This window comes from Juglans microcarpa x Juglans regia, chromosome 4D (assembly GCF_004785595.1).
Source record: "Juglans microcarpa x Juglans regia isolate MS1-56 chromosome 4D, Jm3101_v1.0, whole genome shotgun sequence".
Taxonomy (NCBI): domain Eukaryota; kingdom Viridiplantae; phylum Streptophyta; class Magnoliopsida; order Fagales; family Juglandaceae; genus Juglans; species Juglans microcarpa x Juglans regia.
The window spans coordinates 30070538-30094475 of record NC_054600.1 but is presented as its reverse complement, the minus strand read 5'-3'; the positions used below and the strand labels follow the sequence as shown (position 1 = coordinate 30094475).

At 35.5% G+C, this 23938-nt stretch overlaps 3 protein-coding genes and 1 non-coding gene across 6 annotated transcripts; 3 read left to right on the top strand and 1 right to left on the bottom strand.

Moving 5' to 3' along the window:
• Positions 1-4293: 4293 nt before the first annotated feature.
• Positions 4294-7989, top strand: LOC121260658 (PXMP2/4 family protein 4-like). 3 transcript variants are annotated; one of them, XM_041162602.1, is made up of 5 exons: positions 4294-4760; positions 6417-6645; positions 7339-7388; positions 7500-7582; positions 7751-7989. In XM_041162602.1, coding segments are annotated over exons 1-5 (714 nt in total). In that variant the 5' UTR covers positions 4294-4409; the 3' UTR covers positions 7752-7989. The 3 variants fall into 3 exon arrangements, 2 of the variants coding, with proteins under 2 accessions (XP_041018536.1, XP_041018535.1); XR_005939765.1 differs by having other exon boundaries at positions 4295-4760; positions 7214-7388; XM_041162601.1 differs by lacking the exon at positions 7339-7388 and adding an exon at positions 7214-7338 and having other exon boundaries at positions 4296-4760.
• Positions 7990-9679: 1690 nt separating this feature from the next.
• On the top strand, positions 9680-14074 carry LOC121259207. Its single transcript, XM_041160714.1, has 5 exons — positions 9680-10016; positions 10612-11246; positions 12594-12731; positions 13380-13479; positions 13866-14074. Exons 2-5 carry the CDS (start codon positions 11116-11118, stop codon positions 13872-13874), a joined length of 378 nt encoding a protein of 125 aa, XP_041016648.1. The 5' UTR covers positions 9680-10016; positions 10612-11115; the 3' UTR covers positions 13875-14074.
• A 1801-nt stretch (positions 14075-15875) lies between these two features.
• TRNAA-CGC lies at positions 15876-15948 on the bottom strand. The gene has a single exon. It is a non-coding gene; the product is annotated as a tRNA-Ala (tRNA).
• Positions 15949-16097: 149 nt separating this feature from the next.
• Positions 16098-18190, top strand: LOC121259208. Its single transcript, XM_041160715.1, has 3 exons — positions 16098-16658; positions 17466-17530; positions 17751-18190. Exons 1-3 carry the CDS (start codon positions 16562-16564, stop codon positions 17946-17948), a joined length of 360 nt encoding a protein of 119 aa, XP_041016649.1. The 5' UTR covers positions 16098-16561; the 3' UTR covers positions 17949-18190.
• The last annotated feature ends 5748 nt before the right edge of the window (positions 18191-23938 follow it).

The window sequence follows — 23938 nt, the reverse complement described above, 5'->3', positions numbered from 1 at the left end:
TAGTTTATATTTTACACCAATGTCCAGGTATTGGTTGTAAGACAGATTATTTAACCATCCAACAATTTCTATAACTATATCTTCTCTTCATTATACAGCTTAATACAATCCCTTTTTAAAGTAATTTGGGATAGTAAAGTAAATCGAGACTCTAAATCAACCACGAACTCAACAAACCCTTCGTGCTTCACTAGCCTAAAAGGCAATTCACACATAATAAAAACCTTAGCGATTGACACATTAAGTTTTTCTGCATCATACTTCACTGCATCTTGTGGGCTACACACTCTTCCCTCTGTATCCTTCTTAATACTAGAGGATTGACTTTTTCTAACTCCTTTAAGTCTAAGAGGTTTTACATGCATTATGGGGGTGGGATATCATAGATGAAGTGACATTCTTGTAGTGACAACTGTATAGCTTAGCGCAATAATTACATTGAGTTTTTGGGTTATCGTGGTTAATAAGTTGCACTTTAGTAAAGTGTTCCCAATCTACTGATTGGTTACTAGGTTTTTTTTTTTTTTGTAAAAGTGGGATGGAACGGGTAGGTTATTGTGTATATGTGAATAAAGGGTTGGAAGACTCCATGCTCTTCCATATCCACTGGAATAGAAGATGAGTCATTACCAACCCCTTGGGTTGTACCGACATTACAACTCACAGAATCTTCTTCCATCTGTTATTGAGTAATGAAACACAGTAGAATAAAAAATCAAACATAGCACACCACGTGTGAATATAAAAATAAGACTCAGAATATATCTAAAGAAAAATTAAACATGTATATATCTAAACTAATTAACAAGTTATTTGTAATTAATGAGATATTGGCAAACTGTTTTACAGATCACCCTATTAAAGAAAGAAAACATGAAAAAGACTGGAGTAATGAAAAAAACCAAAAGCATGCAGCTCCCCGTTCTTTTGCTCTTACTAACTTTAAAATCAAATATTGTTGTTTCTAATTTGGTCATTTCAAGATACAAGTTGTAAAAATGGCATGTTAAGTTCGAGACCTTATCAAGTAATATTTCATCGACTTTAGACAGAATTATTTCTCATGCATCATGTAGGTCCACCAACGAGGCCGGAAATGACATTAATATATAATGTCTCAAGAGCAAAAGAATAGAGAGTATAGATAAAAAGATAATATGAAGCCACGTTAGTTTAATTTGCAGTTGATTATATCAGTTTTAAAATGCATTTGAATTTAATAACAACTTTTGACTTCAAGGAAAATTTACAAAGAAAATTAAAACCCAAAGGAATCTGTGCAAGATTTTGCATGTGAAACAAGAGTCATGCACTATCTAAGGTATATATCAAGAGATTTATTACAAAATTCTATAAAGAAAGAGTTTGAACACTATATAAAACAGGCAAGTAATCTCTTCTTTTAGCAAAGTTTGTAGGTTTACATTCAATATTTGAAGAGAAGAGTTTGTGTTTTTTTCCAATCTTTCTTATTGTTTGGCTTAACCTCAGAAATCGCATAATTCATGAATTAAATAACATGAATCAACTTGGGTTTTTTTCCTTCAACATTTTCCCAACAACCAAACAGATTCATTAAAGAAGGCAAAATAGAGAATCAACGAATCTATAAACAAGTCGATGCCCAATACAGATTACAGAATCCATAACAACCCAAACTAGGGGTGTCAAATCGTGTTAACGGGTCGTGTTCGTGTCGTGTCAAGACATGTATATTATACTATATAGATCAATCCTAACCCGACCCGTTAAGCTTATCGTGTAAAAATCTTAAACCCTAACACGACCCATTAACATAACGGGTTGTGTCGTGTCAACCCGTTTTAACCCGTTTATATAAATCAGTTGAACAGACCCGAAATTAACTTGTTTGATCTAGTTAAGTTTAACATAATTTTATATAAATTTTAAAATCTCAATATCTATAAAAAATATATATATATATATAACTAACTATAAGTCCAAAATAACAATCCAAATAATAAAAATATTAAAATTAAAATTTCAACAATTTTATTTTTAAGTATAAGGGTATAATTGTAACTTTAACTTTCTTCGGGTCATAACGGGTTGACCCGTTATCAACCCGTTAAGCAATCATGTCTTAACGGGTCAAACCCTAACCCACTTTTATCGTGTCGTGTTCGTGTTGTGTTAACGGGTCGTATCACATATTGCCACCCCTGACCCAAACTATTATCAAATTATAAAAAAATAAAAAATAAAAATAAAGAAAGAAGAATAAGAAGTTTCCAAATAAAAGTCGTAGCCAACTCTTTTCCCAACACATTGCGAACGTAAAACATTCCAAAAAGCACACGGCCACCAACAAACAGATGGTCAAAGCATCCATCCACCCCCGCACGATCCATCTCAACAGTAAATAGTTCACATACTCAATGACCTTGTACTCACGCACAAAAACATAGTTACCGGGGGGGAGAGAGAGAGTACCCAAACAACGTCCTAGAGGCAAAGGTTGACGGTGACGGGGTCACGATGATGGTGGCTAGGGACCTAGGGATTCTGCTGCCGCAGCGTAACGAGAGAGAGAGAGAGAGAGAGAGAGAGTCGCCGGGGGGTGTTTTTGAGTTTTTACCGATAACCTCAAACCGCGTCGTTTTTATACCAATATTTTTTTAAAGAAAGACCCGGTACCGGGTTATAGTTTCTAACCCATACCCGGACCGGGTTGGTCTGGAGGAACAGTCCTAATATTGATTTAGTTTCCTTTTTTTTTTTTTACTTTCATATGATCTGTTATGTCTATTTTATAATAAAAATAATTTTATAATTTGACGAATCACATCGAATCACATCATTTTGTGGGATTAATTTATATAATTCATTTGTAGCTAGAGTATTTTTTTTTTAAATGTGGATAAATATGTTATCTACATGAAAAAATAATTTTTTAAGAGAAATGTTATCCAGCTGCCTACACCGCATGTTATTGGTGTTTTAATTTTTTTTTATATATATATTTTTGCTAAACTAATTTAATTTTTTTACTTATCATCCTTACATTACATACTTGTTAAAAAAATAAAAGTATGTGTGTTGTGTATGAATTATGAGTATAATTAATTTTTTTAATAATGAATTTTGCTTTTTAAAAAGGGAATATGCAAGACTTATACATTTTAATATTGTATCTAACATTATTCTTAAAAATAACTAAATAAATGGTGAATAATCCAAGAATTTTCTTGAAAATAACAATTACGTAAATTTGGGTGTTATAAACATTTGAAGAATTATGTATTTTTAAAAATATGGTGAGATACAAAGACTAAATTCTCATACATTATTTTGAAAAAAAGGACAGACAAATGTTATTTATACTAAAATCAACGAGTATTGACGCATCATATCTTACATTTTTCTAAAAATAATGATGCATCAAATTTTAAATAAGGTAATTAACTTTTTTTAATTATGAGGATTGTTATAGTTACAAAGAGATTATATAAAAATAATAACACAAACTGACGTAGTTTATGTGATCCATTAGATCTACTTTACAATCTAACAAACTATATAAAGTCATGTCAGTTTATGGTTACTTTCGTATAATCTATTTGTAGCTAAAGTATTTCCCTTTAACTATCACCATTCACACCAATCCTAGTTAAGGGTGAGTCCTATCCTTGATCCGGCTTTTGGGCTCCATGATCTATTTTCTTGATCCAGTTGAGTGAGCATTCATTAGGCCCATTATTGAGAATAAATAATTATTCTCACAAATTATTATTTACTATTCCACGCCCCACACCTCACATTTCATAAAAAAAAATATTAGTATAAGGTGTAGAGATAAATAGTGATTGATGTATAACAAAACCTATTAAAAATAGAATCAAACTTTAGGTCCAGGTTAGTACTTGGTTCCAATTATTATTATTATTTTTCTTTCACTATTTATGAGATTTAAAAATCTCATTTTTTTTATACAAGAGTTGAGTGTTTCGAATTCATATCTTTTATTTTAAATCACATGTCATCAATCTACCAGGTGGCGTTTGATGAATTAAAAAATTTGGACACAGAGAGATATAACAGGAAGGGTATTCTTCGTGTTGAAAGCATCTAGTAAAACGTAAAACCCTTTTTATTTTTTTTTTAAATAATATAGATACAACTGATTTATAATTTTTATATAACTTTTGTTTTAAATTTAGGTAATTTATATTCTATAAATTTAAATAATATGGCCCACTTTATTTTTAAATAATAAAGCCCATTATTTAAATTTAGAAATAATAATATGCAAAAACTGCATAAGATTCGTAAGATAGTTACCATTTGGTCCATTGGACCATTTCTTCAGCAATTTGCAGGGGAGGAAAAAACAGAAGAACCGAAGAAACCCCAATCACTTCCGGCTAGCAACGCTTCATAGAGCAGAAATGGGCAGCAACTTCATAAGGAACGTCTGCAGGTACGAGACTAGACTTTGCGTTGCCTATGATCAAATCACCGCGGAAGCTCAGTCCCTTACGAAACACCAACACTGGCGAGCCTATGCTCGATTTCCGAGTCAATTTAGCAAAATCAAAGGTCCCAGAACTTCATCATCTCATCCGTGGTCATTTTCATCGTCAACGTCGTCATCGTCGTCGTCGTCGTCGTCGTCGTCTCCTTCTTATTCAAAAGCTGGTTTTGTGGGATGGTATTTGAGCAAGCTCGAATCTCGCCCACTTATCACAAAAAGTATATCATCTTGTCTTATTTATACAGCTGCAGATTTGACTTCCCAGGTAAAAAAACCCCTAGAAACCTGCACTCTCACACACAGCTATCCTAGAAAGTTGTATAGCAAATTGCTTATCATAATCCATGATAAATATTTTATGAGTATTGCTCTATTGTCCTCTCTAACATGGAATGGTAACTGATACTATGGCGGGCATATTACTCAACCGAGGTTCTGCCTTATGTTCTATGGGTGACGGCTAATACGAAAAGGAGTCTTAATTTAAACCGAATGATCGTTGAAATTAACGTGACAAGCTAAACAATTAATTATAGAATTTATGGTTCAAGTATATCCCAAATAAAAAGCAAAAAAAAAAAAAAAAAAGCTTTAGAATTTGTTTAAGAATTTGACTAATGTGGCACAATTCATGGAATTGAAGGAAGATATGCTTGTTCCTGCATAACATTTGAGATTGGCTTCGTTTTCCTTCCCATTCTCCATTGTTATTAAGATTATCCGCGTGTTGTGGTATATAATAGGAGTAATGCTACGTACAGTCGTAGAGTGTGCAAGCGTAGTACAATAAAAAAGAACATGGTCTACTATTAAAAAATTATTTTTTTTTTCATGTGAGTCTCGTATATATTCATTTTTTTTTTAAAGAGATTGCGTGATATTTACACACTCATGACTGCAACTATCATTTCTCATTTAATAATTGTCTTAAGATGTAACTATGGTACACCGGCAACACGCTTTTATAGATGTTTCTTTGGGATAATTAGTTCCAATTCAGTCTGGAAAAAGGTTACATGCTCATAACTCCCTTGCCATAGATTCCCCCATGCATATTGGCTTTAAAGCACACGTGGATATAGCACTGGTGCTCATATTTAAAGTTGCTTCAGGCGTCAACCTCTACTTTTCTAACTTAGGCTTTGAAACTCAACCCTTTCTAATTTTGGTTTTGAAACTCCAAGCTTTGTTGAGTTTCCTTTCATATTGGTTGCCGGTCTTTTCAGTTTGACTTGGGGTTTGGACTTCGTTGGTGATTTAACACTCCTTTCATTTTTAATAAGTGAGCTCGAAACGTATAATATTTAATTAAATAAAATAGAGTGTGAAGAGATAGAATATTTAATTCAAATCCGTACTTTGATATCATGTTAAATCACAACGTGACCTAAAAGCTTAAATTGGCGAGATGAAGTAAATTTAATTATTTAGATGATATCCTTAACAGTTGGCTCCTCTTACTTGAAATGTTTCCAGGGTTAAGTTATTTGGAGGTCTCCTACCTTTTGTGATCAAATAGTTAGCAATCTTGAAGCGTAAAATCCTAGTCAAACACAAGTTTCATTCTTGGAAATGTGACTGAGGAAGATTTGTTCAACCATATTGCATTGGATCTCCAGGACAATCGTTCTTCCCCTTTTTGTGTTCCTTTTATTTACTAATATTGATGCTTCACTGGTGTTAGTATGTGAGATGGCAGGGGAAAACCTAGTCGATTATTTTGTTTCAAGTATTCCTTTTTACACTTTCTCTGATGACTGATCAATTTATTTAGTCCTCGTTTCAACTCGCTGGCCTTTTAACATTTTCAGTTCTGATTTTGGCTTTGAGTCACTACGCTTTCTGCTATTATGAGTTTCTGTGGCCTATTGTTTTCTTCAGCTTGAAATGATCTACTAATTCTTATAAACGTATATTTTAGATGATTACACTGCCACCTTTAGGTTCTTTCGACACTGTAAGGACATTGCGCATGGCAGCATATGGCTTGCTAATTTTAGGGCCAAGCCAGCATTTGTGGTTTAACCTTTTGTCAAAGATTTTACCCAAGACGGATCTGCTGACAACCCTGAAGAAAATCATTATGGGACAGACTATTTATGGACCCGCTATCACCACAATTTTCTTCTCCTATAATGCTGGGTTACAAGGTAATCAGATATTTTTCATCAATTGCATGTGGCTTTTGGACCTTGTATTATAAGTAGTGCATGAAACCCCTCCTGATAGGCTTAGTCCATTTGGGCTCACCCTTGTCCTAGAAACTTTGGCCATGTGACGGTACTGGATCGTATCATTAAAAGAAATAATTTGTATAAATCTCAATTAGACAAATCTCATAAAAATCATTGTAAAAAATTGGATTTCACCTAAAAAAATTATAAAAAAAATATTCTTTATCAGTAAAATCTATTTTTTTACAAAAAAAATTGTGTAAAACTTGCCTATTTAAGACTTATTCATAACATTATTTGTGCAACCTTTGGACGTTGGCAAGCCTTGCTATTCAATGGGATGCATTGAGCCTCACCTTTGAAATATCAGCTCTCAACATTGGGGCCCACAGGGTTTTTAGCCGTATATGATGGCTGGGTCTCCGCGTTTGTGTCCACACGACAAAAAAATATCTAGTTTTTAGCTTTTGCAGTGGTAAATTACTAAATATTTTGGTTATAGTTCTGTTCTTATACTGAGTTACCATCCTGATGCCAAACTTAGGTGAAAGCGGTCAAGAGGTTGTTGCAAGATTGAAGCGTGATTTGCTGCCAACATTTAAAAGTGGTGTTTTATTCTGGCCGATCTGTGATTTTTTTACATTCAAATTTGTACCTGTTCATTTACAGGTACGGAACTCACCTCTCTCTCTCTCTCTCTCCATGGTTTTGACAAAGGGGTGTAATGGCCTTTTTCTAGGGTCCTTATTGTGTTTGAATTAATAGCTTTACTATTAGATTAGACATACCTCAAAGCTATTTGACTAAAAATTGTTTTGTGTATGTTGTAGCCACTGATGAACAGTTCTTGTTCGTATGTATGGACCATTTATTTGACATACATGGCGAGCTTAAAAAAGGTGGGCACCAATTAGTATTGTAAGAAAAAATTTATTCATCATTTCAATTTTTATCATCTTATAATGTAGCATTAGATTATAGATTTATAAGTGAAATGTAATAAATAATTTTTAATCATCTAATATCATATTATAAGATGATGAAAGAATGATAAAAGTTAAGATAATGAATAACATTACTCGTATTGGAATGCTCATGTAGAGTTGCACCCATTCTCTGCTTCTAATGAAACAGAGGAAGTCTTGTTGGCCACACTCTATTCAGGTTATTATTTACAAACATTGCATCCGTACTTTCATCTTCAACCGCTCTTGGTTCTAAACTTGTACAGAATCGCATTTGATACGAGTAACTTGTTCAGACTTTTCTGTACAGAGTTTCTTGCAGCACTTGCAATTCAAATTACTCAGGCTTCGTTGATTGGGAAATCTTTAATTTTAATAACACTTATTTTGATGAGCGCAACCGTGGATTATGAGATATTGTTAGACTGACTTCTGTTCTGCTCGTCTAAAGAAAATGGGGAAAACAATTATGATAGCCTTTCTGAGGTCCCCTTTCGATTCATATGTGAATTGAGATAGTTTATAAATAGTAAAATAAAATATTAATAAAATATTATTTTTTAATATTATTATTATTTTGAGATTTAAAAATATTAAATTTTTTATTATATTTTGTATGAGAATTTTAAAATATTGTAATAATGAATTGAGTTAAGTTGAGATGAGTTTCTAATCCAAATCGGGACTGAGATACAATATTAGGTAGGGTTTGGATAGTAAGACGGAATGAGATGATTTTAGATAAAAGTTGAAAATTGAATAAAATATTGTTAGAATATTATTTTTTAATATTATTATTATTTTTGTATTTGAAAAAATTAAATTGTTTATTATATTTTTGTGTGAGAATTTAAGAAAGTCATAATGATGAAATGAGATAAGATAAGATGAAATATTTTTTTATCCAAACTTAGCCTTTAGCAGTTTTGAATCTTATTTTCAAGAAAATTTATAATCTAACTCCGTTTAATGTCATCTATGAAATTGTAAATTTATTATAATATAGATCCAACGTATTGTCCTAAGTGAGGTTAGTTTGTAACTTCTAAAGATTTAGATTTACACCTAAATTGAAAGTAATGTTATATACAAATTATTTTTTTAATAAAAATTCTATTTTTTAAAAAAATATACGGTAGACTTTACAAATATATTTTTTCTCAATTTAATCTGATTTTTTTTTACAGATGAGATGAATTGAATTAAAAATTAAATAAAGAGGATTGTTATAGTTACAAATAAATTATATAAAAATAATTCTATAAATTAACATGGTTGCATGTGATCTATTAGATATATTTTATAATAAAAATAATATTACTATATGGCGAATTATATAAAAATATATTAGTTTTGAGATTATTTTTATATAATTTATTTATAGTTAAAATATTTTTTTTTATTTTATATATAAATTTAAAAAAATTATAATAATTAAATAAAATACGATGAGTTGAATTAAAAAGAATTAAAAAAACAAGCCACGCCTTCACGTTTCGATCTGTGTAAATTTTGAATTTCAAAAAAAGTTTTGAATTTGAATAACAAGGTCCGGTACGTGGGTGGGTGACTCTCATCTTTAGTGGATGGCCCCACAACGTAGACGTAGCTATCAACCGGACCACGCGTGCTCTCATCCAACCGTCGGTTATATATTTAATCCCGGCCATCCCGTCTTTGATTGAAGCGTGTCTGCTTTGATGACACAAACGGTCACTGACTCGGCCCACCCAGCAGTTTCTACTTTACCTGCTTTTTCTGCCCTTTCACGCGACTATCCCTATTCCGCCCGCTACTATCAACCACCTCTTTCATTAACACGTGGCCCCTTACGCATAATATCTTCACATGCACGTACGGCTTCGGAAGGTCACCGCCAAAATTGGTATGCCCCACGTGAGAGGCGACAAAGCCCTTCCTTTTCAGCTCCAGGACATCACCGTTGGATCCGAACTTGGTTACGGTGTGTAGAACCGACACGTGGCAAGTGTGGTCGATGTGATTCCGTCATCAAAGAAACACGAGCCAACGATTTATAGACCGAGATCAGAGAGACGGAGCAGCGAACTGTGGCCTGTTAGTTAGATGCTCTGTCTATGATCATCTCACGGCTCTTCTTGCTGTTGATATTCCTTCTTTCGCCTTTTTATTCTGATTCAGATTCCGTACACATTTTCCGCTACAATTTTGGAATGCAATGATTTGAGATATTTTTGGGTTTGATCAGATTAATATCGCCGTCCTCCTTCCGAGATACCTCCTCGGCACCGGTTGAGAAGCGTTGGAAAATTGTTGGCAGAATGGAGTGGTGGGATACAGTGACGTTTCCCGTACGACTTGTCTGGGACGGCGTCGCCGTGCGTCTCGGTATTCGCAAAAGCGGTAAGTCACGGCTGCGGTCGGGTCATCCTACTTTTTTATCGATTGGCTAGATTATTACGTGTGCGGCCGGAGATCACCGGAGACATACTACCGGATTATTTATCACATGTAGAGTGAGAGAGCTGTTCCGGTGAGAGATGGAGAAAAATGTTCTCTCATAATTATTGGGAAACTTATTCTTGTTCCCGTCCCTGCATGTTAAACATAGATTTTCAGAACAGTAAGAGCTAGTTGCTTTGGCTTGACACCATGCAACTATGGTATAGCAGTCTTAAATCAAAGTCGGCGTACCTGTGGAGCTTTTAAATTTGACCCTTTATGAAACAGTGGCTTGTTTTGCTTAATTGATTGATGCCATGCAACCAGTTAGGATCTTTCTTTTTCGGTGGCTGATTTTAGGAAGCAATTGACAGTTCAGTTGACTTAGACATGAACAACACAGATCTTTGGCAACGAATTCTTAATGAGTTGTCATTTTACTGTTAAATGTTTTGCTGTTGTTGTAATACGCGAGCTGTTTACTTATCCCACCAAAATTAGCTTTAAAACTTAATTATAAACTGAATTTCACTGATCATGTCTGGAAATTGAACAGGGCTATTGAAGCTCCGGCATGATGTGAGGACTTGTGAATATGAGGATGTGCGTGTGATGTGGGAGATGCTGAAGAGAAATGAAACAGAGCAGTGCCCTGAAAAGATAAAAAAGAGAGCATTTTGGAACTTCCTTGAGTGGGCTAGGTGTTCTCCATATCTTTGCCGCAGCTTTTGATCATGTCATTTCTGAAATCTTCCCAACTCACAAACTCGATCCAGTTGCTGATCAGTCTGAAAAGTATGGATGTAGTTTTACTCCATGAAAAAATAAAAGAGAGTTGATGCAGTCATGTATGACGTAGTCTCTTCTCCTTATCAAGTCAGCCATCTGTAGATATGAACTGCCCACCAATTCAGCATGATCCATCTCTTTTATCCATGCTTTTATCCCGTGGAATGAAGTAGTATGTGTTCAATGAACTGGTGAATTCATATTTTTCTATGTGATGCCACCTGTTATGCCCGCATGCTTATGGATGTCATGCCTTTTGCTTCCTTGAATAATGTTTCATATTTTCTCTGCCATGCCTCATGCTTCTTTGAATATCCTCTTTTGTTTCCCAGCTATGGGCGACTCACTGCGTGCAAAAATAGTGTTTCCTTTAGAGAGAAGATTACATCAAGCTTCAATTAGGTAAAAGGATTTCCTTGAATGAGAGAATAATGCTTATAATTGCCCATAATGTCACTTTGATATGCCTTTTTAATTGTTATTGGGAAAATCACTTCTATAAGAGTCCTGATTCCTCAATACCTCCTAAACTAATGAATTTTCATTTCATTATGGATCTCATAATTGAGTTGGAAATCATATTATGCCAACGTTTTCTACAATATATCTTGATTTAAGGGTTAAAACGATTAAAATTGCAGTACTGTGACTTGAAATCAAGTGATTTTTTTGAAGCTCGAAGAACATAAAAACATCACATGACCAGTGGGAAAGGGGAAATAGAGCTGCCAATGAAAAATTTGACACAGTCTCCCGTTCAAATTCAATCTGCACCTAATTCATGGCAGTGGGGCTTTCTGCAAACCCTAAACTTTGGCGGACATTAAAAACTGAGTGAGGACCATCCGTTTAGGCAGTTTTACATTATTTTCTCCAAAGAGGTCAAATTACGTATATTTTTCAGTTTACACAACGAATTTACTTAGATAGCAGCAGTAATTTCCAGTTAAAAATGACAAATCATTTCATTTCCTGGGGACTTCACAAGCCAACAGCTAAATATCATATCAATCATCTCTCTCTTACGTACGATTGATGATGGCGAGAGGTAACCGTGACTCGTGATTGAATTCATGGATTCTTCCGTTTGTGGCAAATCTCATAAAAAATATAAATTAAACTACTAAAAAAAAAAAAATACTAAAGTGTATGTGGAAATTGTGTTCATGTGGGGGATCTTCAAATTTTCTTTACTAATAAATTAAAATTTTTAAATAATTTATAACATTAACATATTTTGATAGCAGAAATACTGAATTTAAATCTTCCGCAATATTTTTTTTGATTTTAATTAAATATCCTACACATTAAATTTACTTGAGTCCAATCCACACATAAGTGAAAGAATTATAATATATTTAGCATAAATTAAATGATTAAATTTAGAAATTATAAAATTGAATATTGCCTTTTTTTTTTTTTTTTTGTTACTTGTAAGATTTTAATGTCTTGGATCGATTAATATTACCAAGTAGCGTCCCTAGAATTCACCACCAAATTTATATGATCTTCATGGCTATCGTTAAGGGGTCTTTCTTCTTATACTTGGGCATGATAATACTCCATCTTTATTCAAGTTTAAAGAGTAGGCCCAACTTCTCGAGTCAGGCCTAGCCCAGGCCTGCAAAACTTGTCATATCACGACGTTGCGTTTTATTAAGCGGACAAAAATCAAAACGGTGCAGTTTACGACGACACTTCGAATCTTTGACCTCAGACTTCATTATAAAGTGATTCCAGAGGGGTTAGGGTTTTGCAGATCCCTTCATTCTATTGGAAGCTAGCGAAGCGGCGTATTGCGTTAAGGGAGCTTGTACGGAGAGAAATGGGTCATTCTAATGTCTGGAATTCGCATCCGAAAAACTACGGTCCTGGTTCTCGTGCTTGGTATTAATTCGATCTCCAAATTCTCTTTTATCAATTTGTCGTCTCTTTCTGATATTTACATTGTTCATCGCTCCGATCCATTATTTTTTACTTCCTGTTCTGTTTCCTGATTAGTGATTCTTTGTTTATGGTATACGAATATAAATAAGATGATTATATTCACCGTACAAGCGGTAATTTAACATGGTATATATAGGTCTTGACCTGATAGCACGCTTTATCCCCATTCATTCACACTGTAAGTTAAGATTTTGGGAATAGTGTTAATTTATTATATTGTTCTCAATTATCAAAGACCCTCAAGTTCAAGTTGTTTGTGTAGATTTTGTGTTTATGTAGCAGACAGTTTTATTTGGAAGGGGCGAGGTTGTTCTCATCCTATGCAGAACTCCCAATGGTTTTATTCATTATGTGGTCTTGTTGTTTTGATAACACGTGGAGCGCTGAGTGCGGCATACTCTCGGTCTTTTATTTTTGTTTCTCTCCTTGTTTATTATAGCAGATATTTAGTTCTTTCTTCTTAATTGCTTCTATTCTGTTTGAAAAATGTTTTGATCGTGCATATCTAGAAATTATATATGTTTTAGGTGGTGTGCTGGATCCTGTAATGATGATATTGATTTGTGGGTACTCTTGTTACTTTGGCAGCCGAGTCTGTGGTAACCCTCATGGTATAATCCGGAAGTATGGGCTGATGTGTTGCCGGCAGTGCTTCCGCAGCAATGCCAAGGAGATTGGCTTTATCAAGGTGCAATTTTAGTCTATTTGATCTTTTTTCATATTATCTTATATGGATTGAACTATTTTTATTATTGCATTTATTCCGGATATGTATCTTGAATCTACCCTTTTGGATACACTATCATTAACCATCATCGTATCTGAGATTATGGAAAATTGTTAGATGATTTCGAAGTATGAATGATGGGTTACTCAAATCATTTATATATGACATGCCATTGAAAGTACTTATGTAGATACAAATTTTAATGACATGAGATTCTCTAATAGGATGAGAGACCTCCTGTTATACTCCTAACTTAGCTAATATTACTTTAAAATTATACGTTAACTCTTTCTGTGCCCCATGGAAACGGCAAGTGGAAATTTATGTTTGTTTTCTATGATTTACAGTACCGCTGAAGGCTGGCTACGCTGAGAAAGTTTACGTCTGAAGAATATTGTCTACATATGCTTCTTCCCCCAAACCTTCTCTGCCTTTTTTCTTTTAAAATGAAAAAATGTACTCTATTTGCTTGAACTAGTAGTGGTGTTTTTCCTTTAGTCTGTTCGCTTACCAATCTTGTTTACTGGTGATATTTGTTGGATCCCAAATTTCTTAACTTTGAGGTGTATTTGTTTAGACTTTTATTATTAAGCTTTAGCAACGACTGTATGCCGTATCTGCAACAAGGCTGCAAGAACTTGGTTATGATGACCAGGTGTCACTGGAATCCAATGCCGATGAAACAGTTGTAGTTTGGCCGTTGGTTTGTATCAGCTCCTCTTAATTCCCTGCTTAACAACCATATAATATTTCTATGATGCACTGCTTGTCTTGAAAACTTGATTCCTCAACCTCAAACGACAATAGATGCCCCAAACAATAACAATTATGTTAGGAAGGCTTTTATCTTAAGTTTGAAATATTGACGGTATCCATATTTATGGTTTTGGTACTCGACGTAAAAGTTCGATTCCAACGTTTTCTCCTTCGTTTCCCGATGATATTGTTTTGACAGAGGACATGTTTTAAAAATGGAAAATGCTAAAGCCACCGTTGTAGCATCCCATTTTGCCTTCCCGTTTGACGTGGGTTTTCCATGTTGGCATTCTTTTCTTTTTTTTTTTCCTCCTTTCTGAGACTCAATGACCAAGTTCGACTTCTTCCGTTTCGTCAAAATCCATTTTCCCCGCACTTCATCTACTCGATGGATTCCTCCCGTCAAGATCCCCCCAAACCGCTAACGCTGTTATGCATTTTCTCTACCCTCCAAAACCCCCGACCCATCAAACCTCACCCCCGACAAATTCCCTTTGCATTTCGTTTCCTTCAAGGCCCCCCTTCAATCCCGAAAACCCTCTTCCCTCTCCCTGCATGTTGGTCTGGGTCAAGCCATCTCATCCCTCACGCTCTCCACCAGTCCATTCATTTTGTGTCCTCCAAAACTTTGGTTTATGGGATTGTGGACTACATTCCAAACTAATTTGTATAAACCCCTACGCAACAAAATGACAGAGAAATGGTGATTTATACATTGGAATCCTGAAAGAAAAGTCATAGAATGGTGCATCATAATTGACGTAATGATGATCAAACAATTGAGAGAAAATTCCAGAGAGAAAAAAAAAATGTAGAGAGTGGTCGATGCAGGGGAAATGGAAAAAAAAATCAATTTACCTTGAAAAAATCTTGTGCCGGTCAGAGATGAGGGTCGATGCGATGGAGACAAAATGCAGAAGGTTCTCGTTGACGGTGCAGGAAATGGGTCGGAGATGAGGTCGAAGATGGAAGGGAGGGGAGGGGAGACGACAAAATGCAGAGCTGTGAAGTGCGAGGGAAATGATTTTGACGAAGAAATGAAGAAGCCGAGCTGTGTGACTCGGTTAATGAGTCTCAGAAAAAAAAAAAAAGGAAGAATGCCACATTGGCCGTCAAGCGGTAAACCAAAACAGGATGACTAAACGGTGTCCCTAGCATTTTACTTTTCAAAAAATAGATAATATATAGGGAAACAGTCACCAACTATGGGTTTGTAGCTCTAATAATTGAAACATGACAGCTCTCAAATTTCATTTAAGAAATCAACAAAACATGGCCGAATCACTTCGAGTCTGTCCCGGTTTCTCTCTCACACACGAGAACATGGGTCTCGTCCTCACGTACCATCTCCACTTTCATATTCGGCGAGAGCCTATACTTCAGTGCCTCTTCTTAAGGTCAGAAACAATAAAGGCCTAAGTAACTGGTGGTTGCCCATCAATCAATGTGCATGCTCAAACCAGCTAGCATTTGAACAGCGGTGCGCTCTATGATAAACTATTATTGTATACCGCTTGCTTGGCAGCCCAAAAGAAGAAACTAGAAAGTCCTATTGTCTGACCCCCCTTAAGCCAAGATAAATTCAAACTAAGAAAAATATATGGAGGTGCGGGGAATCGAACCCCGTGCCTCTCGCATGCGAAGCGAGCGCTCTACCATATGAGCTACACCCCCCCCCCCCCAACTTAGGAGGACCATACGGAAATTATTTCAAACAAATTACGAGAAGAGTGTGCCCCTTTGAGGTGCAAGCAACTGAGCAAGTGCTTTTAATGACAGCAAAGCACCTCAGGGCTCCGAGACGCGCCGAACGGCTCGCATTCCACCACAGCTCTGCGCAATTAAAGTCGCTACATTCCCCACTGCTGCTCTTCGAACACTAAACGAAGGCAATAACTCCTCTGCGTATCTTATCGGCAATGAAAAACAACGAAATCCACATGATCTCCTTTATTTCTCACTTACCTCCACTCTCATTCTCCTATTTTAAAAACAATCATATATTACCGCATTTCATTTTCAAAGTATGGGTTTTTAGTCCTTAGGCGGTTCTTTTCCTCCTTATCTCCACGGAGTTTCTGGCAGAGTTTGGCGTTCTCTCAATCTTTGGGGTGACGAAAGGCCCGTGTTTCTGATACTAACTAGTCTATTCTGTGGATGGGCTAAGTTGCTTAAAAGGGGTGCTTTTACTTGTCCTTCCAAGCGTAGGAGCACAAACACTCACTTTTCGGAGCTCATTCCCATTTGGGAGTTTCTGGTTTGGTGGGATCGCTGGTATTTAGACATCATGAAGGCTTCTGGATCGCGCGTCTTATTCCTGGTGGTCGGAACTGTTTTCCTGTTCATTAACTTCTCGTGCAGCATAACTGGCTCCTTTATTCCCGGTACACACTATCTGCATTGTTCTGTTTCTTTTTCAGTGAAGGATCCTCGTTTGCAATATATGGATTCGGTGGGAAATTCTGGTGAATTATATCATTTGTTTCATGCTTCTGGAATTGCTTGCCTTTTGTTTCTCTTGTTTATATTTTTTTTGGTTCCCTCTATTTAATGCAATGCAATTGTATTCTCCTTGTTAATTTCTTCAGTTCTCATAATGCTTTATTCCATTACCTATTGCCGAACGATTTTCTTATAACTGGTAAAAACTCTCTCTCACAGCCTACCAATTTGATGCGTTGCACTACATCTAGCAAGACTCCCGTTTCATCCTGCATGGTTGCATGTCGGATTTTGCATGATGGTGAAACTAATTGGTCTTTAATCTTCTAAACCCATATAAGGACTTTCATGATTCGTATTTGCCAGTGAATGAGTCGGATGGATCACTCTCTGCATTACTTATGTTGGGTGCAATTGACCTCTGAGATTTGTGTCGTTATGCGAACTCTGTGGTAAATGGTTACAAATTTAGAGTTGTACTTCGAATCTTGAACAGGATACTGATGCCATTGAATGTTAGCCGAGCTCATGAATTTACGTTAGCGGTTATGAGAGTTGCGCCCTTCATCTAAGTATTGCACCGATTCTTATGGGCGAAACGGCAAAATCCAAACAATTATAAAGTGGCAATGTAGTGCATCTATGGCGTGACATGAATCTCTTATCCCTTTCTCCTCTCATACCATTTACCTCTTTTGCATAAGCCAGATTTATTTTAGATACCGACATTTACTTGGATTTTATTCCAGATAAGGCCTTCGCTCACCATGGCGGTGATGGTATGATAATGACTGCAACAAGCAGGAGGTTGAAGGTACATTCTCTGTAATTCAAGGGCTCTGGGGCTCAGAAATTAGTTTGACCCAGTCGGAAACTTGTCTAACTTAAGCAGTCTAAGAGGCTACAACTCAACAGCTTATTAACTTGGATGTACTTAATCAATTTATATACAAAGATTACACATCAAAAAAATATTTCACACAAATATTAAATTTTTTTCATTGAATTTTGGAATATGTTGTTTTCAAATGCAGGAAAATGGCTATAATTCGCACTCAAACAGGAAGCGCCATGCAGGCAATGTAAATCTGGATGATTACCACCCCATTGATCCGGTACCAAGTTCAAAGGCTTCCATAAAACCGGGACCTATTCAACACGAAACTCCTCTTAACCCATATATTCCAAGACCTTCGCCTCCTGATCATCCCAAAAATGGAGGATCTACTTAGCCTACTTAAGATTTGTTCTTCAATATGCTGGGAAGGTATTAGCAAAATGAAGAAACTTGCAACTTAATATGTACTTGTTGTTCAAACCAGCTTGTAAATTGTATTATGCTTTTTCTGCCAACTTATGTTTGTGGTGTGCTAGTTTCTATGTGTTTATTTATGTGGGTGTTTTCTGTCATCCTCTCAAGATACGACTGTTTCCTTCTTTGTACTTTTATTATGATCAGTTTCTTATAAGGTCTCGGAATGGCTGGTAGATTTGTTTGCATGTTGAGTATATCTTGTTCTCTTGGACCGGTGTTGTTTGATCACTATCTTTGATACTGTTTTAATTCTCGAGAGGGGACTATCTTCTTATCTTGATACACTGTGGGATCAGGTTGGGTTTACTATGAATCAGAACTTCACAACTTTAAAAACGTACTCGGTCCAGTCTCGACTGCTGGAGCTCTTCACTTCTTGCCTTCTGACCGAGCCATAGCTGAGTTCATTTTATTTTATTTTATTTTTTTTTAAAGAAAAAAAAAAACTTAGATTTTGATGCAATCTGTTCTTTGTCCAAGATTTTTTCATCCTCAATTACACCTGTTGACATGGCACTTTTCCAAGTAGATGTCAATTTAAGTATTTCTTAACTTAGCCATATAAAATGATCATGTCAGTCAGAAACTTGACATCAGTCATCAATGAGAGTTTTTTTCTTAATAAATACGTACTAATTGGTAATGCAGCCTCGTGAACACAGCAGTAACCATTTGTGAAACTCCCAAACCGTCTCCTCAAGTCATTTCAGCTCCATTTCGGTTTAGGCCATAGCTCTTCTTCCCCGCTACAAAGGAATCACCGGGAATAGCATATGCAACTGAATCTCGGACTATTTAATTACTATTTAGAAATAATTCACTATTATTCATAAACTACTTATATTATTTTTCTATTATTTATTATTTTTCTACTATTATTCACTACTTTTTTATTATTATTTACAGATCATTTGGAATCTACTCATCATCTAAACGTAGCTAAGTCACCCATATATCAGTACTCTTCTGTACATGTGACGATCGAATGCACATTACAAATGCTTCTTTTGTGACAATGTTGGATATTCATATTGATTGTCTCATTCTGAATCTTATTTCGCGGAGGCAACTTGGAGAAAACAACCCAAAAACATGGGGAGAATAATAACTATGGTGTCTCTGTCGTCTCGGTCATGTGTGGGGGACCTATGTACAAATACTAACTGGGAAAAGTTATTCCTGTTATAATATTTTTAGAGGATGACCAGAACCCAAACTAAAAGCATAGAAAGAAAGAGAAAGCTCAATACGATCAACAACACAGCACCAACCTCTCCGACCGGACCCAGAATATGAAGAAATATCTTATTCCTCAAGCTAAAGCCATTACCACCCACTTCGGTTCTTCCTCAAATATCATCACCAAAAATGAAGACTTTTTTGGGAGTTGAAAACCTCATCAAACCACTTCCCACCCCAGTGTTTTTTCTCGATTCATTCGCTTTCAATTCCTGTATAGAACATAAGAGGTCCACGATAAGAGTTGCTAGATGGAATAGTCCCTTCCGTCACAACTCTTCCCAAAAGTGAAATAGTCACTAAAGCATTGGGACCAAGGAAATAATTTCTCCCAAGCTCAGAGTCATTTTCATCGTGTGGGTACCCTGCTTTTCAGAAAACACATCATTTGAGATCATTTTACTTTTTAAGTAACCAACTAATTACAATATGAAGTGTTTCTCAAGGGATGATGCTCTCGATCGAACTCCTTGAAAATCATTATTTTTTAGTTAAAGGTTTGGTTTAACTAAATGTCAATCTTTAACTAACTGCTGACGAATTGGCCTTTTGATTGATAGCAGATGCCGACTTAACTCCTGCCCAGGTGCTGTCTTGGTCAACTTTTGCATTATAGACTTCCTTTATTGAAGCAAGAAATATACGTTCCAGAATCAAGGAAATTCTTCGGTTTTACTTGAAGTGGTGCAGTAAGATTTGCTTGACCATTTGACCATACCCTGTAGATTGTTCGTGTTGCGAAAAATGATGAAAGACAAAGTAAAGCTAACAAAAGCTAGTCAATATTACAACACGAAATTAACGTAGTTCAACAACATGCTTACATCCACAAAGTTACAAATGATTTTATTATACAAAAAAATCACAAAATGCACTTTCGGATGAAATCTCACTATTCAAAATACTCATGGCGTACTAAAATATTCATTAAGTACATATTTATAGTGTCACATGGCGAAAACCCTGACTTTTACTTTTTTGTCTTATGCTCGAGTGGAGTGTCTAGTGCACCTTGAGCGAGATCTCTATCCGATATTCGCTCAGCTACCTGTCGAGTGAACACTCTGCTTGAACTTCACTCGAGTCACCTGTCGTACGAACTTTCTGTCTGGGAATTTTTTACCACAAACAGTGCCAAAAAAGATTCTCCAGGGTCGTTGCGCCCCCGAACCCCCACGGGTATCGACTCAAGCCTCCTTGAAAATCTGCCAAAAAATCATAACGCATTATTATCTAGTCGGGTGATCAAATCAGGCTGACACGCCAACAAAACCAAACTCCACAAACGCAACAGTTTGTGTGTGACCAAATCTTGGCAGAGAATGATACTAAAGATGGTAATCAAAACGCTATATAAATAGATATATATGTATTGTATTCTGTAACAATTGAAAGAATAAAAATGTAGTTCTCAAAATCTCTCTCTTTCTCTATTCTCTATCTTCTTTTATATTATATTAGATTTTCTACGAGAGAGAGTATTCATTCAAGAACATGGTATTCAATTTTCGATCTAGACACAGTTCATAATATCCGGCTTAACTGATGCCGGCTGTACGTGCATGATTTTTCATTCGTTTAAAGAAACACTCATTCGTCTTCTCCTTCTATTAATGAACAGGTAAATCTGACCGTAAAATGAGCAGAAAAAGACGGAAGAAATGCACCAATAATACTGAATAATTTCACCAACTTTTCCTCTCTTATTTTTTTTTCCCTAAAAAAGAAAGACACGATGAGAGACCTATGACAGTCCAAATTCTGTTCACAACCCTTAAAATTGGACCACCGTACAAAGTTTAATAATCTGCTGAGTACTGCAGTGCCTGTGAAAACAGAGGAATGTAGGACCAGTACGTGAGAGCAAGAACCATTTCCTAAGCAAGGGGAAGGGGAAAGAAAGAGGAAGCAGCTGAGACATAAATATTACTTTCATCAAGGGAACAGGGCATCCTAGAAAGCTTTCATTACTTTCGGCTTAGCTTGCAAAATCATAGCAATATAGTGCTGTCCAGCCTCCCTCCTTTATGGTGGGGCTTTGGACTTTGGAGGCTCATGCATTTGCAATATAACAGTAATTCAGGGCGGGCGTTAAGGTACTCAATTAGGCTTGCGGCTTTTGCAATAAAACAATACTAATCGGGTACTGTATTCATTGACCAAAATTGAAGGATATTCTCAATGCTCTATAATATATTTCTATCCGTATTGAAAAATATGATTGCTTGTCATAAGTATTTTTGGTGAAAGTTGGAGAAAGCTATTTGTTCATCATTGTGAATCATGCCCCTCCTTGTTTGTTTTTCGATTTGGTCTTTTCCCACTTAATAGATGTACTCTCTAACTAACTCAAGCTTGATTTTTCTTATTGAATATTATCATATAGAATAATTTTTCTCATCAGTCACTATTTATTACCCCACACCCTAAAAAAAAAAAAATGTCAAGTGTAGGGGTGAATAGTAGCTGATATATAGCAAAACCATATCATATGCAATTGACTTGACATATATTTATATTAGGATCCTTTAAAAATTAAATACTTATAACATTATCGCGTTAATATTTATTTTATTTCATATAGAAAGATTCATATTTGAGTAATATTAGATACAGTCTTGAGGTATACAATATCCACACATTCTTTTTGAAAAAAAAAATGGGGACACCTTTAAAAAAATGAGTTTTTTTTTTTTTTTTTTTTTTCACGTATCATTCAAATCTGTTCACTTTTTTTTAAAGGGGTGCGGTGCGTGAAGCTTGCATACCTTGAGGCTATAGAAATCATTTCGAATTTTACATTATATGAACTCCCTAACTGATGATTTGAGGAAAAACATCTATATTAATATCATAAATCATACCAGTAAATAAATGACCATAATTAATATCTATGTATATCGCCATGATTAGTATCATTCGGCATCATTAATGGGAACTAAGCGAGCGTTAATATTAGTTTGACCATACACGTTCCAAAAAAAAGCTAGAGAGGAGAGAACCATGCCTTTTTTTCTGGATGGGGAATATGGGGTTCGTTTTTTGCAGATGGGCACAAGGGAAAAGAAGCAACTTTTTTACAAATTGAGTGCCAAAGAAGCAAAGTACTTTGGGTTGGGGAGTGGTCCTTTTGCGCGTTAAAACCAGCACTCTTGCATGTGTTATTGTCCACAATATACATGACTTCCATTTGGTGCCCTCACCCGTGCATTCAAGTTCTCTCAACATCAGTACTCAAGAGTTGAGCAATTTCATATTAATTAGCGATAATTTCCTGCACAATCTATCGGATCATGAATTTGAAATCAAAATGGGCTGCTGATATGATTAATTTTCATTGTTATGGCCACTTATTTTTGCTTCCCAACATCTCACTGCCCATGTTGAGCTTACATGTACTTATGTAACATCTTTCATCATCTTTTTTAACGATCGTCATTTTAACACTTATCAATCATTTGATGCCATTAGAAAATGACATTAAAGTTTAGAGTTTTATGAACAATATTGAAAGAAGAAACGCAATCTTGTTGATGGATGGACTGGAAAAAAGTGGGTTTGTAGGTACAACTTCTATGACCTTCTGAACAATGTAGTTGGTGCAGGAAAGTTGGGTCATTTGTGCTTGTAGACCCTTCAACTAGCCAATGCATGATGTTTACAGGCTAATATGTCGAGAATATAATTGCCCACCAAGTTATTAAATGATATGGATATAACCATGCACTTAATTACTATTGGTGACACTCAAATTCTTTCCAACTTGAGCCAATTATTTATGAAACTAGAGATGATAAATCGTATTTGGGTTTTTTTTTGGATAACAATAACTTTATTGAATCATCCTCACTGAGGCGGAGGAACTACAATTTGCAACCAAACAAATAAGGAAGTCCCTAACCATCAGTGCGCAAAAGTCCACGAAGCCTCCCGGATCCAATTTATGTTCCAGTAAATGCTAGAATATTACTTTTAGTTTTCTCATTGGCTAAGAAATCAGCTACCACATTCGCTTCTTTATAGATATGACATATACTGCAATGAAAAAATTGAAATAAGGCTTTAGCTTCTTCTCAAAAGTCCCACATATACCAGAAATTACAAATACTAGTAAGAAACCATCCCACCACCACTGTAGAATCTGATTCCACCATAATGTTTTTGATTTCTAGCTGTTGAGCTAATTTTAAACCATCAAGCAACGCACGGAGTTTGGAAGGAGTTTGTTGGGTTGAGTTGGGTTCGATATCCAACGGTTGGAAAAAGTAATTAGTGTGACTTAGGATTTAACTTAAAGATATTGGAGTTAGTGAAACTCAACTTGGTTGGAGGATGATTGTCTCTTTTGCTTTTGGAAGATCCAAACTTCACTGGTTATCGGTGACGCTAATGACTTTATTAAGTAATGATTTAGTGACGAAAATAATCATATAATTATGATTTTTACGATTAATTTCTTTCTTTGACACACACATGTTTGTTAACGACAAGAATGATGACTATCTTGAGATTTAATCATTGACACTTTGTTTACGTACGTAAACAAACAGCATTAGCCGTAGAAGTAATTGGAATGCCAACACTGTTCCCAAGTTTTCTCGACCATGTCTTTAAAGTAATTACCTCATATAAATATATATATATACATGTAGAAAAATAATAAACACA

What these genes read in the sequence shown, in the direction of transcription:
- LOC121260658 (XM_041162601.1), top strand. Translation starts at nt 4,410, where the DNA reads ATGGGCAGCAACTTCATAAGGAACGTCTGCAGGTACGAGACTAGACTT. An exon ending in CTGCAGATTTGACTTCCCAG is followed by an intron (nt 4,761 to 6,416) that starts GTAAAAAAACCC and finishes CGTATATTTTAG; the next exon opens with ATGATTACACTGCCACCTTT. An exon ending in CTATAATGCTGGGTTACAAG is followed by an intron (nt 6,646 to 7,213) that starts GTAATCAGATAT and finishes TGCCAAACTTAG; the next exon opens with GTGAAAGCGGTCAAGAGGTT.
- LOC121259207 (XM_041160714.1), top strand. Translation starts at nt 11,116, where the DNA reads ATGTTTCATATTTTCTCTGCCATGCCTCATGCTTCTTTGAATATCCTC. An exon ending in TTACATCAAGCTTCAATTAG is followed by an intron (nt 11,247 to 12,593) that starts GTAAAAGGATTT and finishes CAGAGGGGTTAG; the next exon opens with GGTTTTGCAGATCCCTTCAT. An exon ending in GGTCCTGGTTCTCGTGCTTG is followed by an intron (nt 12,732 to 13,379) that starts GTATTAATTCGA and finishes TTACTTTGGCAG; the next exon opens with CCGAGTCTGTGGTAACCCTC.
- LOC121259208 (XM_041160715.1), top strand. Translation starts at nt 16,562, where the DNA reads ATGAAGGCTTCTGGATCGCGCGTCTTATTCCTGGTGGTCGGAACTGTT. An exon ending in AACTGGCTCCTTTATTCCCG is followed by an intron (nt 16,659 to 17,465) that starts GTACACACTATC and finishes ATTTTATTCCAG; the next exon opens with ATAAGGCCTTCGCTCACCAT. An exon ending in CAACAAGCAGGAGGTTGAAG is followed by an intron (nt 17,531 to 17,750) that starts GTACATTCTCTG and finishes TTTCAAATGCAG; the next exon opens with GAAAATGGCTATAATTCGCA.